The sequence below is a fragment of the Gossypium hirsutum genome, chromosome A11, assembly GCF_007990345.1.
Source record: "Gossypium hirsutum isolate 1008001.06 chromosome A11, Gossypium_hirsutum_v2.1, whole genome shotgun sequence".
Lineage (NCBI taxonomy): Eukaryota > Viridiplantae > Streptophyta > Magnoliopsida > Malvales > Malvaceae > Gossypium > Gossypium hirsutum.
In genome coordinates, this window is record NC_053434.1 from 8056193 (window position 1) to 8075498 (window position 19306).

Here is a 19306-nt window from a genome sequence, read left to right on the forward strand (position 1 = left end):
CAAACTATTATAATTTATAAGGAATAAAATAAAATCGAACAGAATAGGATTCAGAGAAATATTTAAAATGAAATTATCTAGAGAATTGGGAATTGAGAACTGAGAATTGAGTTTGAATTGAAAAGAACGATGTTTGGAGGGATTTATATAGGAAAAAAATATGAATGTTGAGGTGTAGCCGTTGGAATTGTGACCATTGGAGAAGTTACTGTTGCCCTGAAAACGCGTTCTATAGGGCACATTTTTATTTCTCTCTCCTAAAAACATGCCATATAAGACGTGTTTTCATTATATTTTTTTAAATATAACAGAAAGTAACAGCCTAAATATTTAAATTAAAAAAAAAACAGAATATCTCATTAATTTATCCATTTGAGAATAAGATTCTAAAATTTAGATTTAAATTATGTAAATTGAATAATAAATTATTTTAAAATGTAATATTTCATTATAATTTTTTAAATAAATTGATTAGTTAGATGCCTTAATAATAAATTTAAAATTCTTAAAATATTTTTAGATTTCACATATCCTTGTTTTTATATTTTTCTAATAGCCATTAGATTTAATTGCACCAAAAATCCTCAAATTATGACCCTCATTTTAAATTAGTCTTCAAATTTCAATATATTCTAATTAAATCCCTAAACTATCTATGCTATATCAATTGCATCCTTTCGTTATTAAAATTGTTAATTTAATTATTAAATGACACATTAAATCATACATAATTGAATTTTTAAAAAATCTAAAGAAATATAACGTTGTCGCATAATTTTTAAAAGTAAAACCTAAAAAAAAAAGAGAGTGAACGATAAAACTTCTGTAGAAGTTTGAAAAACCTCAAAACTAAGATTTCTAAAACATCTATTTTTACGATATTCAATTTTTCTTAAAATTTTTATTTTAAATTTTGTCACATAAGATTTGATGTGTCATTTAACAGTCAAATTAACAATTTTAGTAACAAAAGGACCTGATTAATATAAGCTTGATAGTTAGGGATGCAATTAGAACGATTTGAAGACAAAAGGACCTAATTAATATAAGCTTGATAGTTTAGGGATGCAATTAGAACGATTTGAAGTTTAGGGACCAATGTAAAATGAGGGTCATAATATTTGGGATATTTAGTGCAATTAACTATAAATATCATATTGAATCTCAGCTAATTTGTTTGACTTTTTAATAAAAATAATATTATAAAATTAATTAAATACAAATTTGAGATGTTTGCCAAAGTAACTTTGGATGCCATCAGACACATTGGAGACACCGATGAGCTTTTTTTTTAAAGATTTGACAAGAAAAAAAAGTTGAAAAAGTGAAAAAATATTTTTTTGTAATGTCATTTGATATATTGGTGGTACCAATAAATTAAAATAAAAATTGATAGAAAAAGGAAAATGGCTAAAAGTTATGGTTTCAACACCAGACAATTAGTGTCTCACTTTTTCAACAGTCAAATATCTCGTTTCCAAACTTTTAAATTAGAGGAGAGAAAAAGAAAAAGAGAAGAAACCAATTTTTATTTATTTATTTATAATATAATAAATAGGTATAAATTAAATAAATGAAATACAAACAAAACCATACGTAATTTGGGTGACGCAAATGATTTTATAATTATTCTGTATATTTCTACCGAAACACAAGAGTTAAAGTGGTCTACATCGATATTGTTGTTAAGTCTTTTTCATTCTTTGTTGATTAATTATTATTTTCTCTATTTAGAGAAAGATAATATTTAATAATGTTGTTAATTCATTGTAGTTAAAATAATTACAAGTAGAGCTACATTAATCAAAAAAATGCTTACAAGAAGTATTTAAAATCACGAAAGAGGCAGATTGGTGTAATGAAAGTGGAATATGTAGTATAACATTTGAATTGGACAAATAACTTGGTAGATGGAGGATTGGATTTTTCTTATGATTCAACAACGAAGGAATATTATCTTACGTATTGATATTTAATGAAAGTTAATTTATGCTTATGCATAAATAGGAAATTATTAAATAAAAGAAAACCCAAACTCATTTATGTATAAGTAGATGGCTGTTACGTATATAGGTAATTAAAAGAAAATGGGCATTCTAACTATTATCTTCTTCTTCATAGCTTTGCCATTTTTCTTTGTTTTCGTTTTCATCATTCTATCTGTTTTTGTCATCAAAATCTTGAGTGGGAAATCCATCAATGACCCGAAATATGCTCCTGTAAAGGGCACTATTTTCGACCAGATCTTTTACTTCGACTATCTCTACGACTACCAAACCCAAGTTGCCAAAAAACTGCACACTTACAGGTTACTTGATTTAGGACGTAGCGAACTCTACACCACTGATACACGAATCGTAGAGCACATATTGAAAACTAATTTTGAACATTACGGAAAGGGTAAATATACCCATGAAATATTTTCTGACCTTTTTGGAGAAGGGATTTTTGCAGTTGATGGAGATAAGTGGCGGCAGCAGCGGAAGCTTGCCAGCTATGAGTTCTCAGCCAAAGTTCTTAGAGATTTTAGCTGCTCTGTTTTTAAACGAAATGCTTCCAAACTGGTGACAGCAGTCTCAGAGCTATCAATGTCTGGTCAAGTAATTGAATTCCAAGTAAGTCATGCTTTGAAATCTTTCTTTTTACATTAAGTTTGAGTGTTGATTTTACGGGTTTTTTTTTTTTTGGTGTGTATGTAGGATATGTTGATGAAATACACTATGGAATCCATAATTAAAGTTGGGTTTGGAGTAGATTTGAATTGCAAGAGTTTATCAAGCAATGAAGATAATGAGGGGAGTTCCTTTCTTAAGGCTTTTGATGATGCAACACAGTCGCTCTACTTTCGCTATATTGATCCCTTGTGGAAGCTGAAAAGGGTTCTTAACCTCGGCTCTGAAGCTTCCCTCAAGAGAAACATCAAAGTCATTGATAATTTTATTTACGATGTTCTGAGAACCAAGAAGAAGCAACTAGTATTGAACCCTGATCTTGTGAGTCATATCTTTTTGCGCTAAATTTAGTTTTAAATGTATAGTATTATTGCTAAATGTTTTTTTTTTCCTTTTTTGGCGATTTTAAGAATGTTAAAGAAGACATACTTTCAAGGTTTTTAGCAGAGAAAGAGAAGAACCCAGAAACGATGAGTGATAAATATCTAAGGGACATAATCTTTAGCTTCATGATTGCCGGTAAAGATACAACTGCCAACACTTTGTGCTGGTTCTTTTACATGCTCTGCAAGAACCCGTTGATACAAGAAAAAGTTGCACAGGAAGTGATAGACTGCACCTGTAGCGGCAGCGGAGAATACCATGCTAATACTGACGATATCTTAGCAACCTTAACTGATGAAACCCTACAAAAAATGCAATATCTTCATGCAGCATTAACTGAGACCTTGCGATTGTACCCTGTAACTCCAATGGTATATAATATCTTATTATTTTGAATGTCTTCTCCCTGGTTCAACTTTTTATTCAACCCATAACATTGGTATAATCTTATTGTACTTACAAGAATGGGAGGTGTGCAATGGAGGATGATATTTTACCAGATGGCCACATAATCAAGAAAGGAGAAGAGATTAACTACTTGGCTTACGCCATGGGTAGAATGCCTTACATTTGGGGTGAAGATGCTGAGATTTTTCGACCGGAAAGATGGCTTAAGAACGGAGTTTTTCAACCCGAATCGCCTTTTAAATTCATATCGTTTCATGTTTGAACCCTTTCTACTCCCTCTTTAATACATATCTTTATATATATAGTACATAATTTTGGATTTGGGTTTTGCATTGTTTACAGGCGGGTCCTCGAATTTGTTTAGGTAAAGAATTTGCTTATCGACAAATGAAGATATTCACAATCGCACTTCTTCATTTTTTTCGCTTCAAACTAGCGGATGAATCGAAAGATGCAATCTACAAAGTAACATTCACTCTGCATATGAAAGGTGGGCTTCATCTTCGTGCTATTCCCAGGACAACTCAAACCAACTTCACGACATGAGCAATTATAATAGATCCTTGAAAAATGTCCAAAATATATTTTCGTTTCTGCTTCTGGTTCTGTGTACACAGCATAAGAACTGGATTCTGTAAATTTTATTTGCTTTTCTAATAATATCGAAGATGAAACTTGGGTCAAGATCGCAAAATAATACACTTTGATCATTGCTATCTGATAACTAAATTTGAGCCCAGATTGATAATCTTGAAAATGCAGCAGCTAAGGTGTACATGGGCAGAATTTGGCCAATCGTATTCTACTTACTATTATTTATATATGTATATATTAGGATTTCTCACCCTCACCATAATATTTTACTTTTATTCTTTCTCTTCAAAATTTAATCAAATTAATTGAATTAAATCTTGACTTTTATATTTTCAAAGTTTTTACAGAAGTTTTACCATTCACTCTCTCTTTGTTTAAGTTTTACTTTACTTTTTAATTTTTACACCATTTTACTTTTATATAAAATTTAAATTTTAAATTATATCATATAAAATTTAATGTATCATTTAATTTTAAATTTAAAGTTTATGTTTGATTTGAAATATATCCATTTTTTTTTAACTTAATAGAAGGACAAGATTGCTAATGACAAATCCAATGCACAAGTGTGCAAGATCTGTGTTGACGTCCAACAATGTGACTTCTATCCGTGAACATTTGCCTTCGTAGCAACATTACTTTTTAATGGTATGACAAGTATTCATACAGTCTTTTATATATGTATTTCTTTGGATTTTAATTTCAATTTTGTAACTTGTTTCCTTTGTGGTTTTACAATGATTGGAAGTGGGTGAGCCGCGGATGAGTATTTATTGTTTGTCTATAGACTGTAGGGATGGGAAGGGAGAAGAATTGTGGATTTAAACCTTGTCCTTGTAGAATTTCATTAGAAATTATCTAGTTTTAGTCTTATCTAACCGCCCATAAGTGGTGAAATTAGGTTTGACAACTGATTTTCACTAAATTTTTATGATTTTTTTCTCAATCAAGAGTAATCCTATTTGAGGGTTGGGTAATCAACTTGATTTGATAGTGGAGTTGAATTTAGATAAGAATTTTTGTAATTTCAATTAAATAATAAAAAATATTTTTAAATTTAAATTTAATTATAAAATATAGGGATGAACAAAAATTCAATTCGAAAAAATCGAAAAAAAATTGAATTTCGAGTTAATCGAATCAAATTATTTTAGTTATCTAAGTCAACGTGAATAAGTAATTCGAGTTTCAAGTTTGAGTTGAGTTGAATTTTACAATTCAAATAACTCAAATAATTCGAATAACATACTGGTGTAAATACCCTTTTGGTCCCTGTCAATTTTGAAAATGAGCAAATTAGTCACTTTCTCAACAAAAATTACAAAAACATTCAAAATAATTTTAAAAAATTCAAAATATTTATGAAAATTACAAAAATTATAGTTTTAAAAAATTATAAAAAAATTTAAAAATCCTAAAAAAAATATAAAGAAAGTTAAAATATTAAATTAGTTATGCTATAACAATATTTTAATTTGACATGTTTAATTTTTTATTTTAACTCGAATAATATCATTCGACTCAACTCGAAAAATTTTTGAATCGATTTAGGATGATAAAATAAGATTCGTTAACTCGAAATTTTTTCACTCGATTCAATCAAACGCTCACCCCTAATAAAATATATAAAATATCAATTAAAAATATTTTATTAATATTTTAATAATAAAATGAGCTTTTTAAATGAATCACGCCGGCCCAAAATCAGACTTGAATATAAAATATTTTTGAAACCGAGCATTGGCCCGACTTGACCTATGAACAACTCTAGGTAAAATTATAAGCAAATGTTCCAAATGAGATCAAGAGATCAAGCAGTAAATACACTTGTTTAACTCAAGCCCAACCTGTAACACCCCTTAATGCTAAACCGTCGCCGGAATAAGGTTACGAGGCATTACCGGACAATCGAACAATTTACAATTAATATTCAAATAATTATCGAACATATTATATTATAAAATAATTATAAAGTCCCTTAATTGGGCACTTAAAGCCCAAAATATGTATTAGAGGGGAATCGAAACTTGTTCAGGTGCTCTGAGGATTTTTTTTTTTAAAACTCAATATAACTTTTTTATAAATATCTAACCTTCCCTGCAATTTCAAACCGGGACCAATCCAAAACCAATATTTCAACCAATACAATTTCATGTTTAATTGTATTAAAATCATACCTATAACATTTATGTTACCATTAAAAATTAAATTAGAATTTCATTTATCCATTCTAAATTTAACACCAATTATACCATGTATATCATATAAATTTTCATACCATTTCATTAGTTTAAACACCAAAATACCAAATACCATTCTTTACAACAAAAATCATATAGCATTTTAAATTAACCAAATTAACACCTATGTACATGCCACTTTTACCAAAAGAAGAATACATCACCGAGTTTTGCGTTGGAGTCGGGATCGCCTGGATGCTGAACCGAAACTCTGAATACTTATTAACCTGCGCACGGAAACAACCGTGCGCTGAGTATTTTATACTCAGTGGTATTACCATAATTCAAATTATAAACATAATAATCATATCATTCAATCATATAACTTTATTTATTTATTTTCTTTTTTTTAACTAAACCAATTCAAACATAAATTTGTCATTCTCAATATATTCATACAATTCAATTTAGTTAATCAACAATTGAAATCATATACATTTATGTTGAGCCATTATCCATCTCATGAACCACTGGTTCATGCTTTCCATTTTTATACTCACATTCAAATCACATTTTTTTTAATTCACGTTCCATTTTCACATTTCTTTCAATGGCTCAATCAATTCATTTTATTCAGTTTAACCTTTCCTTTAATTACCGCTATTAACAGACTCAAACTTTAGCGGATACACGAATCCAACCAAATACTCCAGTATGGCACCCAATGCCTCATCGGATAGTTCGAAGTAAATAATTGACACCCAGTGTCTCATCGGCCAAGCCGAAGTAAGTTGTTACCCAGTACCTCATCGAATCTATCCGAAGTAATATAGTGACACCCAGTGTCTCATCGACTTGAGGTCGAAGCATCCCTGAACACTTCTAATCCTATGACATGCCCAACTATATCCGACTCAGCCCGACTAGTTAATAGGGTATTCGATTCACTTTCTCAATTCAATATCACTTTCAATTCATTTACAAACCAATTCAATTTCACTTTTCATTAATATACAATTCTATATCAATACTTATGCATCAATTCAATTTCCTTTTCAATTTCATAATAATACTTGCCTCATAATTTACTTACCATACATATAATTAAAAATTTAACATTTAATAAAAAATAACTTGAATTATAGTAATACAAATCCAGATTTATTCGGTTACTTCTCGATAATTTTTTCCTTTCCTTTCAATGCCGATGCCTCGGGTTCCTTATTAGCTATGAAAATTAAAATAATTTATACTATTAATACATCATTAATTCACAATAAATAATTGAATTTCTATTTAATTCAAACCTTGATTTCAATTTGATCCTAATTAACTCATTTACTTTTATAACTCAATTCATACTTCATTTCTATTCAATTTCCTTTCATATTCACCCTAACCATCAAATATTCATGGTAAAACCCTAATCTCAAGTTTCTTTCAATTTAGTCCCTCTAACATAAAACTTATAGCTTCTTTTACAATTTAATCCCTTAATCAATTCTAACTTGAAATTCATTTAATTAAATCCCTAATTCAACAATTTGTTCAACATGAACCATGCTTAAAAACCTATGAACTTCCAAAACCTCAACTTTATTTCAACAAAACTTTGTTTTAAAGCTTCTAAAACATCAAAATTAAGTAAAAATGGCTTAATTAACTTATCAATCAAAGCTTTAAACCTTAAACATTCAGTTTTTTCTTTTCCTTTTCTTTCTTTCTTTTTCCTGCTCTGTTCGAATGCCTCTGTTTCTTTTTTTCCTTTGTTTCATTTCTTATATATATATACACTAATAATAATAATAATAATAATAAAAATAAAAATAATAATAAAATATCTTTTTATTAACAAATATTTATATTATATTTGTCACCTTTTAATTAGTTTGTCATATAAAAATCTTATATAATAATTATTTATAATAAATAAATAATAAATATCTATTTTAATAAACAATACATGTATTCCAATTGTGTTATACATATTATTACACATGAATTTTATCTCCACCCTAAATTTGTCATAATTCAATTTATTTGATAATAATAATAATAATAATAATAATAAAAATAAATATCTATTTACTTAAATAAAAAGTAATTAAATATTTATGTTACAATTGTATACATATTATTATTACATTTGTATATTTTTATCACCATCCACTTGTCAAAATCATACTATATTTATCATATAAAAATCTAATTATTTTAAATTGATTTAATAAAATTTTGTAACTAAATTAAATATTTATATAATCATTGTTTAAGTAAAAATCTTAGATTTTTACTCCATTTTGTCGCCTTATCTTCCCAAATAGGCTTAGTTGCCTATTTGGTCCTTTTTATTTCCTTTTAATTTATAATTAAACTTTTAACTCTTATTCAATTTAGTCTTTTTTTTTCTTATTACTATTAATTAAGCTAAATTCGCCTAATTAAAACTTAATTAAGCTCACTACTAGACTCATAATTACTCCTAATAATTATTTACTAATTTGGTTTATTAAGACGGAGGCCCGATACTGTACTTTTTCGGTACCTGTGAATCTTGGGTCATTACACAACCTTTATCCCAAAATAAACAAACTTTAACCAAACTACCCCACCAATCGTCGCTGGTAGCCACAGTGAGAGAGAAGACCATCCAATATGCCTGAGAGATAGGGAAGTTTCCATGTCTCCAACCAAAAAACCCACCACCAAGGGGAAGTTGAGACCATGACAAGATCAAGTAAAAGGAGCATCGTCGTGATTATGGATATCATTGCTATTTATTCGGGTTGACTTGAATAACTCAAATAACTAGGGTTGTTGCCCCATATACTCCTAAATAAACTAGAAGTTTATTTTTTTAGTTGAAATAAACTTCTACAATTCAACAAGAGTTCTACCTCCACTTTCTATAAATAGATTGAACCAGTAGGGCTATTTGCACAATTTTAAGATATTGTTGCTTTGTTCGAAAATAGATAGAGATTTATTCTCAACTATTAACCGGAATAATAATTTCTGTCAGTTTCTATTTAAGAAGAGATTTTCTGTTTTCACATCTAAATAAACAAAACTACTTTTAGTTCTGTATTTGATTCGAATCGTTTGAGCCCACACTCGAAACAATTCATGCTACGAGAATAGCGGAGAAGGTTGTTTGGTTGGAAGCCAAGAATGATAAGAATCTGTCTATCGAAAAACACAAGTACGGATTCAGTTTAGGGTTTATTTGTTATAAATATCACAAATAGGTTCAATTTTTAAAATTTTAATTTTTCGCTGTATAAGAAAATCGTTTTCAAATTGAATTATTTTCAACATCCTTTTATTTCTCCCATTTTTTTATTCAACCAAGCATGCCTAATAGGAAAAGACTTGTAGAATTTAAATATTGTTGCTGGAGAATTTCATTAGAAATTATATATGGTTTTAGACTTGTCTTATTATCCAAATCAGTAATAAAATCAAGTTTCACAATTGGTTCTAAAAAAATTTAAGTTTAAGATATCATTGTTATTACAATAATCTAAAGATTATAAGTTTCAATGTGTTTAAATGTATAATATCTTTCAATTTAATTGTCAATATATATAGATATATTTATCTTTCAATTTAAAAAATTGTAAACATTATATATAGTTCCAACATTATAAATAGAAATATACATTTTGGAGTTATTTTTGTATAGGATACTTTATACATATCCTCACCAACCTTTCATAAATTTTTATTTTGGGCATAAAAAGGAAGTTTATATTTTAGATGTTATTGGTAAAAACTATTTTCATTGTGGTCACTCGTTGTTAATTCAATATTATTTTGCAATTATTTTAATCATTTAAACTTAATAAATTTTCATTTTGGAAGGAATTGAGCAACTCAGTTGTAACGATGAAACCTAAGCTTTTCTCTATAAATGTACAACAATATTGAATTAATGGCGAGTGACTAAAATGAATACTATATTTAACAACAATGCCTAAAATGCAAACTTTTTTTTTAATGCTCGAAATGAAAATTTATGAAAGTTAAGTGACCAACTTTGTAGTTTACCAATCAACAGGTGCGAATCTAGGGGGTGGCAGGGGCCCCGATCCCCCTAAAATGTAAAATTACTATTTAAGCCCTTGATATTTTTTAAAAATTTTAAACTAGTAAAGGTAAAATTACACTTTGGCCCGCCCCAAAATTATAAAAATTCAATTTAATCTTTAAAAATTATAAAGATATAGACCATAAAAAATTAAAATTTCATCCGGCCCCTTACAAAATTGTTTTGGCTTCGCCCTTGCCCATCAAAAGACCGATCTTTTTGTTTTAAAAATAGATGTCTTTGACATCCAACTATAGCACTGAATAACTAATTTTTTGAATGGTAGTTCCAAAAAACTGTAACACCCCTCGCCCGCATCCGACGCCGGGACGGGGTTCGAGGTGCTACCTGACTGTTACTAACACTTCCATACTAAACAGGGCCATGAAATCTCAAATAATTAAAAACTTTTATTTTCACATACAATCTGTCCCATATACGGGCTTACGAGGCCCAAAACATACATCCGGAGTGGTTCGGGACCCAACCGAGAACTCATGAAAAACTTAGAAAATCTCTTGCATCAAGGCTTCATACGCCCGTGTGGGTATAGAGCACACGCCCGTGTGCTAGGGACACGCCCGTGTCCCAAACCCGTGTCCAAAAACCTGGACAAATATAAGGCTATTTTCCAAGCCATTTTGTCACACTCACAATAGATACACGCATACTTATACAATAACATACAACATGGCAAAATTAGGTACTTAAAAATTCCTAACATGTCATGATTATGGCAATTTCACATGCAATAGATATCATAGATTTCACTCACATCTTTACCACATTCATACTATAATCATTATAAACTCATCACATAATACCATAGCACACGCATGCATAATTAAAATAGATTTACAACCCCATAATCAAAATAGGCCAACACATATGGTTAAAGCCATATCACATACTCTAATATTTAAACTCCTATACATGCCATAGGCTCAAAGTACTTGAAATCACTACACCAATAGCGTTAGCTTGACAGTGTGATAATATCCCTGACGGCCTCCAACCCGAGCTAACCTGGAAACTCTAGAAAACATGGGAAAGAAGAGGGGGTAAGCTTTCGCTTAGTCAGTTCATATGAAAACAATAAGCACTCATTAACTTGTTTTATCAATGTTTACAACATATTCTCAAGTTCACTACAAGCTGTCTTTCTGAGCAACGGTCACTAAATTATTTATATCTAGAGCTACGAAACTCCGAATTAAGTTCTGTTAATTTTACCTGAAACTAGACTTATTTTCCTTTCTTCCATAAAATTTTCAGAATTTTTGGTTAAGCCGAATAGTACAGTTTATTCCTCAAAGTTACCCCTGATTCACTGTCTGACAGTTCCGACCCTTCTGTACTAAAGTTCAATTATCTTATAGTACAAGACTCGAATAATGTTCTCGTCTATTTCTCTTGAAACTAGACTCATATGTCTACTTATTAATTTTTTTCTAGAATTTTTGGTTGGGCCAATTAGTACAGTTTATTAGTTAAAGTCTCCCCTGTTTCAAGGTATGACCACTCTGACCCCTGTGCACTACAAACCGAATTTCTCCCTATACAAAATTCCAACGACCATGGAGTTTATTTCCCCTAAAAACAGACTCAATAAGGAATCCATGCATGTAAGGTATGACTCTTAATAATTTTTTCACAATTTTTGGTGAATTTATAAAGTCAGAACAGGGGATCTCAAATTCATTCAGACCCTGTTTCACAAGAATTCAAATATCACACAATATGGAATTCTTTTTCTTCCCCTGTTTCTTTCATGTGAAAATAGACTCATTAAGCTTTAATCCCATATTTTATTCTTCCTCTGACTCATTTTCCACTATTTTTAGTGTATTTTCAAAGTTACACTACTGCAGTAACTCAAATCTGTCAAGGCTAAATTACTCATTCATGATCATTGTTCACAAAATTAATACAACATCGTTTGTATAATCATCACCGAGACATTCATACCACATTTTCATTTATCATCTTACCATATTGTTGTTATGTCGAGTTTTCAACTCGAGGGTTAAGTACATACCTGTTCAAAGTATCCATTTCACAACATTTACCAATACGTCCCTTTCATCTTGAGTATTCCTCCATTTGAGTAGAATTTTACCCGTTGAACACATCGGAATATAATTCGGATACATGGAAAGTTTGCACATAAGTGCCACATATGTAGCCAAGCTACCATGTAACCCGCCCATAAGTGAACTCGGACTCAACTCAACGAGCTCGGGCGTTCGCATCCATAAGTGAACTCGGACTCAACTCAACGAGCTCGGATGCCTAGTTACATCTCACGAACTCGGACTCAACTCAACGAGTTCGAACATTCGCATCCATAAGTGAACTCGGACTCAACTCAACGAGTTCGGATGCTCAACCATCCTAGTGACATGTCACTTGTATCCTAATCTATTCCTAAGGTTCAAACGGGATTTTCCTCGAACACATATCCTTGCCATCTTCCGTAAAATACCGAAACCAATACTCAGTAGCACTTTATATTTAACAGATAATACACATAACTTGCATTTTATTCGAAAATAACCACAAAGCATATATTTCATGATAAAAATCAGCATATCATATATTTAACATCAATAACTTAAAAATAACAATTATGCTACATTATTTACACATGAACTTACCTCGATACCACAAAGGTGAAAAAAAAGACGTAATTATCCCTTAATCGATTTCTTTCCGTTCTAGGTCCAAATATCGATTTTCATCATCTAAAATATCACATTCAACTTATTAAAACAATGTGCTGATCAAATTAGTCCATTGACACACTTGGGCAATTTTTACAATTTTGCCCCTATATTTTGCCAAAATTACCAAATTACCCCTAGGCTCGTAAAATAATTTTTATCACATTTCTTTACTCCTTGAGTCTAGATGAACCATTTTCATAACTATAACAACTCATAATTTCAACTATTTCACACATTTACAACTCATTTTACAACTTAGCAATCTAGCCCTTTTTAAGGTGTTTTCATGCAATTTTTTTCACAAAAGTTGTTTATTAGACAACTAGGACTCATAATCTTCCATAAAAACACAACAAACAACACATTTACTCTCATGGCAAAACCCTAGACTCTTCATCATTTTGCAAAATAGATCCCTCATATGAAAGCTCATGCTTTAGTGGTTCCAAAAATGTAAAAATCATCAAGCAAAGACATTAAAATCACTTACAAGCAAGGGAAATATGTTGCTGAAATTTTCCAGCTTCAAAGCCCTTTCTTTGCTGCGTATTTCGGTGAAGGAGAAGAGAAAAATGATAGCTTTTTCTTTTTGATTTGTTAATAATAAAATTAGTCAAAATTGGTGACCAAATTTCACCTAATTTTGACTTTTCAACAATTTTGTCTCCCATGGCCATCACACTTTCAATGGCCTAATTTCACTTTAAAGACCCCCAATTTAAGATACAAGGCAATTTAACACCTTTAGGTATTAAAACACAACTTTTACCTTTTACGCGATTTAGTCTTTTTTCGAAATTAGACTAGAAATTGCTAAAATTAACTTACCAAAATTTACATGCACTTATAAAATTATATTATAACACATAAAATAATACTAAAATAATTTTCTCTGGCCTCAAAATAGTAGTCCCGAAACCACTGTTCCGACTAGGCCCAAAATCGGGCTGTTACAAAAACGTACTTCTACGTCAAAAAAGTGTTTGGAAAAAGAAAGGATATTGGGCGGCCTTGAAAGCTTTTTCATTAGCCAAATCTCTTTCTACGAGGAATTCAAAAAGTTGAATTGGTTTAACTCGAATAGGAGGTTTTACTTTTTTTGAATTTTTGAATATCTTTTTTTTCATTTTCGGGAGGAAGGGGGCCTAAAATGAAAAAAAAGGGGGTAAGCTACTAAGACCACTAAACTATTAGTAAATTTACGTTTTGATCACTCCAAAAATTTTCAAAATGGTCACTGAGCAATTCAAAAGTTTTTATTTAAGTTACCGAGATGTTAAAATAGCTATTATATAACTTTTTTTGCACCGCCTGCACTAATTGAAAGCTTTTATTCTTCTTCTCTTCTACAATTTAGTTTTTCATGAAATAGTTTTGAATGTAACGAATTTTCAAATCAAAATTCAAACAATTTTCTTCTCTAATCTCTGACACTGAATGTCAGATTGACTTGGATCTAAGATATGTTCTTCTATTCATTGATAGGTATTAATCTACTATATTGATTTTTGAATCGTCGCTTAGAGATTGCTAGTCAAATTTAAAAAAAAAAACTTAAAGAACCCAATAACTTAAATAAAAAATTTCAAATAGTTCAAAAACTTAAATAATTTAATAACTACTTCATAATTTTTTAAAAAATTGAACGATGAAAAGATAAACTTAGTTTACCAATAAAAAAACCCCAAAAGAAATAGAGTGTTGGACACAGACAATCAATCTGTCACGACAGTTGCAAGTTATCGTAGACATAACCAAATGAGACAAAAAACAAGAAATTAGCTTCAATAATATCCGCCGTGAAATAATAAAATTAGTAGTGATAGTGTGAGCCTCAAACATACTGTCCTTGAAGCATAAAAGAGAACATTTATGGGAAGTGCTTCCCTCATCTTGTTCCATCCCCATGGATTTCTCCTACTCATTTACCTTTACAGCTTTGGTTCTGCTCCTCTCCCTAATCTCCCTCACCTTCTTCACTGCGAAATTGAAACAAAAACAGACAAAGAACAAGTACCACCCCGTTGCCGGCACGATTATTAACCTGCTACTCAACTTTAATAGATTGCATCATTATATGGCTCATCTTGCAGCCAAGTATCGGACCTACAGGCTACTTTCTCCTTACAGGAGTGAGATTCATACCTCGGAACCTGCCAACGTTGAATATATACTCAAAACCAACTTCGATAATTATGGCAAGGTCTTTCCCTGCTCATCCAAAACACGCAGAATAATTTGTTGGCTTGAATTTAGGAATACCCAGATTTAGATGGGGAAAAAGCTTTTTAATCTAGTCAGTATTAATAATGTCAGTTATAGTTTCACTTTGATGAGTAGCTCGTAAAATGATATGGCTTTTGATAACAATATGGGTACCCAAAAGGGGCAGAGTGGTGTTTTAAATGACAGGTTTCTGGTTTTTCAATTGGTGTGCAGGGTGAGTATAATCACAGCCTGCTAAGGGATTTTTTTGGCGAGGGAATTTTCACAGTGGATGGGGATAAATGGCGTCAACAGAGGAAGGCATCAAGCTATGAATTCTCAACAAAGGTGTTGAGAGATTTCAGCAGTGTTGTCTTTCGGAAAAATGTGGCACGACTTGCCAATATAGTGTCTGAGGCAGCTAATTCCAATGAGACAATGGATATGCAAGTAAGTTCACCTAATGGAAATGTTTGGGTGATATATAAAATCAAAACTGTTACTTAACGCAATGTTCTGCAGGACTTGTTTATGAAATCGACTTTGGATTCAATATTCAAAGTTGCATTTGGGGTTGAACTAGATAGCATGTGTGGATCCAATGTAGAAGGCAAGGAGTTTGCAACTGCTTTTGATAATGCAAGTGTTTTGGTCGTTTACCGATACGTCGATCTCTTTTGGAAGATCAAGAGATATCTTAACATCGGATCGGAAGCTGCATTAAAGAGAAATATAAAAGTGGTTGACAATTTTGTGTTTAAGCTGATCCATAACAAGATTGAGCAACTACGCGACTCCAAGGACGATTCGGCTGTAGTAAGTAAAAAATAGAGCTACTTGAGCTTTTTATATGAAGAATTGAAGTAGAATTCTGAACTGATCTGTATTTCTATGGGATTCTGCAGATAAAAAAGGCAGACATTTTAACTAGATACCTCCAATTGAATGACACTGACCCAAAATACTTGAGAGATACAATTATTAACTTCACAGGTGCTGGAAAAGACACAACAGCGTCCACTCTGTCGTGGTTTATATACATGCTTTGCAAACATCCTGATGTTCAAGAAAAGGTTGCCGTGGAAGTGAAGGAAGCAACAAAATCAATGGAGGTTAAAGATGTTGATGAATTCGCTGCTAGCCTGAGAGAAGAGGCTTTAGAAAAAATGCACTATCTTCATGCAGCTATAACTGAAACTATAAGGCTCTACCCGGCAGTTCCTATGGTAAGGAAAGTTGCCATGAATCTTGAATTCTCTTACTGAAATTTCCTTAACTCATTTATAGAAAAATTTATTTGTGAATCACTTCAATTGCAGGATGGAAAGATATGTTTCTCTGATGATACTCTGCCAGATGGTTTTAGTGTGAGGAAAGATGATTTGATTGTTTATCAACCTTATGCAATGGGTAGAATGAAGTTCATTTGGGGTGATGATGCAGAGGAGTTCAGACCCGAGAGATGGCTCGACAAGAACGGCATGTTCCGATCAGAAAGCCCTTTCAAGTTTACAGCTTTCCAGGTATGAAAATTCCTGAATATTGTTTCACTGGTGTGATTTTACGGTTGATCTTTGTTTTCGATTAACAGGCAGGGCCTCGAGTGTGTCTGGGTAAGGACTTTGCCTATAGACAGATGAAGATTTTCTCAGCTGTTCTTCTCCGCTGCTTCGTATTCAAATTGAGTGATGAGAATAGAGAAGTGACATACAGGACGATGATCAATCTTCATATAGACGGGGGCCTTCACGTTCGTGCATTTCACCGATGTCGGACTTAAAACCAGGTCCTTGCTTCTTGTTCGACGAAGGGTTTCATCTACTAACCGGCTCGGTTCATTGTACCTAGCAATTCCACACTTTAAATATATCTATACCACGTGAAACCTGAACCTTCTCTGTCCGAAGAAAATGAGTTCAGGGAAGTGCTAAATAAATTGTTAAGTGAACAGCATGCAATTGCATCCAAATAAACTGTTAGGGATCATTCAGTATAAACAACGAATAAGAAAAAGTAGAAATACACAAATATTTGCGTAGAAAATCATTAAGAAAGGAAAAATCATGGGTAAAAGAGACTTCGACTTTTTACTAAATAAGTAAACAAACAAAAATACAATAGGAAAAAAATAAATCTAAATGTACTAAACGTATAAATTCTCATAGAGTAAACTCAAAAAGAGTACAAAATTCTTTCCATAGTTATCACGAAAACTCTCATCAAAATTCATCTGCAACTACATCTTGTAATCCTTAAAGAAAAGTCTTTTCTAATTGACATATCAAAACAAACATACAATAGCTGTACAAGCCCAATTTTAAGCCCAAATAAACATAACTCAACTACCCAATTAAAACCCAATACAAACCCAAAACCCTTAGCCCAAAACTTAGCCCAAAACACTAACCCAACCCCCAAAAAAAATCAAAAAAAGAAAACCCTAATCCCACCTACTCCATCACCCTTGTTGGCCACCCACCTTGGCCACCTTCTCCACCACCCTTGTTGGCCACCCACCTTGGCCACCTACACCACTATGCCACCACTCCACTTGCACTTACAAAAGGAACAGAAAAGAAAGATAATATAAAATAAATCATGTAACAAGGCTATAAAAGCCATCAAAACACAATGTAAAAGGACCCTTTTTTTTTCTTTATCAATACAAAGGAGAGGAGGAAAAAATTGTATTTTTAAAAGGTTTTTTTGATACAAAAAAAAGAGAAGAATGTAAAAGCAAAAGGTTTGCAAGCAAATCTGAAATAAAAAAAGCGAGTATTGAAGAAGAAAAGATTCAAACGCGTTAAAGTTTTTATTTCTTTTTTCCTTTTTATTTTCACTTTTTTTTGTACATATAAACATTTTTCTTTTTTTTTTTCTTTTCTTTCAAAAATAGTATACATATATTTAGATATAAAAATAAAAAAGAAAACAAAAAATATATTTTTTAAATTCCGGCCACCACGCACGGTGGCCGACGACGGCGGCAAAGACGGCAGATGGCGCCGGTCCGACGCTTGGGTACTGACCGGACCATGGCCAGAATGGGGAAAGAGGGAAAGAGTTGAGAGCTTTGTTTTATTTTTATTTTATTTTATTATTTTTACTATTATTTATATTATTATTATTATTTCTCAGGTATATATTATTATTTATATTATTATTATATTATATATACCCTCTCCATATTTATTTATATTATTACTATCATTATTGTTATTTCTATTATTTTTTATTTCTAACTACTATTATTATATATATATATGTATTATTGTTTGTATTATTATTATTATTATCACCCCTATTGTTATTACTTTACTTTTGTATTCTAATACATTATTAATATTACTTATATTTTCATTATTTTTTCTATTACTATTATTATATATTAGTGTATATTTTTATGTATATATATATTTTTATATATAGTATTATTATTTAATTTACTTTAATATTATTATTATTATCATTATATCTAACCCAATAATAATTCTTTCATAAAAGTAATATTCCGTATTTGGTAATTCGAGACAATCGTGCCCTAACTTACTGGGTTTTGATTTTTCTCCTTTAACCTAAATAACGGAATACTCTTTTTGGAAAAAACGGGAATCGACTTAGATTTTGGGAAATGAAAACGAATAGAGGAGTCGCCACCAATCTTTTTTGATGAGGTGTGATCGGATCACCTTAAATTAATCATTTTAATAAAAGTTAAGATTTACTAAAACGATAATTTTTGGTCTACGAAAATCAGAAAATGAGTTCGGGAGTCGGTTACGCACGAGGAAGGATTAGCACCCTCGATACGCCCAAAATTGGTACCTAGTTGATTAATTAGTGTCTTAGTGTCGAAAATTTGAAAACTTGAAAGAATTTAAAATACGATCCCTCTTTGTAAAGAAAATGCTCAAATGTTAAAGACCTTCTCGTCTCACAATATAAAATGTCACATGCAGTAAGTTAGGACACGACATCTTGAATTTTCGAGAGCGGGCTTGCCTTTTATATAAAAATTCGTGTATTTCAAAAGGTTATTTAGTTAGT

General features: G+C 31.0%; 2 protein-coding genes across 2 annotated transcripts; both read left to right on the top strand.

The window, feature by feature from the left end:
• Window positions 1–2065: 2065 nt before the first annotated feature.
• On the top strand, window positions 2066–4148 carry LOC107923219 (cytochrome P450 704C1). The gene is made up of 5 exons (XM_016853435.2): window positions 2066–2615; window positions 2700–2993; window positions 3083–3427; window positions 3520–3720; window positions 3807–4148. The coding sequence occupies exons 1-5, from the start codon at window positions 2088–2090 to the stop codon at window positions 4008–4010; spliced, it is 1572 nt and encodes a 523-aa protein (XP_016708924.1). The 5' UTR covers window positions 2066–2087; the 3' UTR covers window positions 4011–4148.
• Window positions 4149–14877: 10729 nt separating this feature from the next.
• Window positions 14878–17256, top strand: LOC107923333 (cytochrome P450 704C1). Its single transcript, XM_016853538.2, has 6 exons — window positions 14878–15257; window positions 15494–15709; window positions 15782–16075; window positions 16165–16485; window positions 16579–16782; window positions 16851–17256. Exons 1-6 carry the CDS (start codon window positions 14961–14963, stop codon window positions 17037–17039), a joined length of 1521 nt encoding a protein of 506 aa, XP_016709027.2. The 5' UTR covers window positions 14878–14960; the 3' UTR covers window positions 17040–17256.
• Window positions 17257–19306: the final 2050 nt, after the last annotated feature.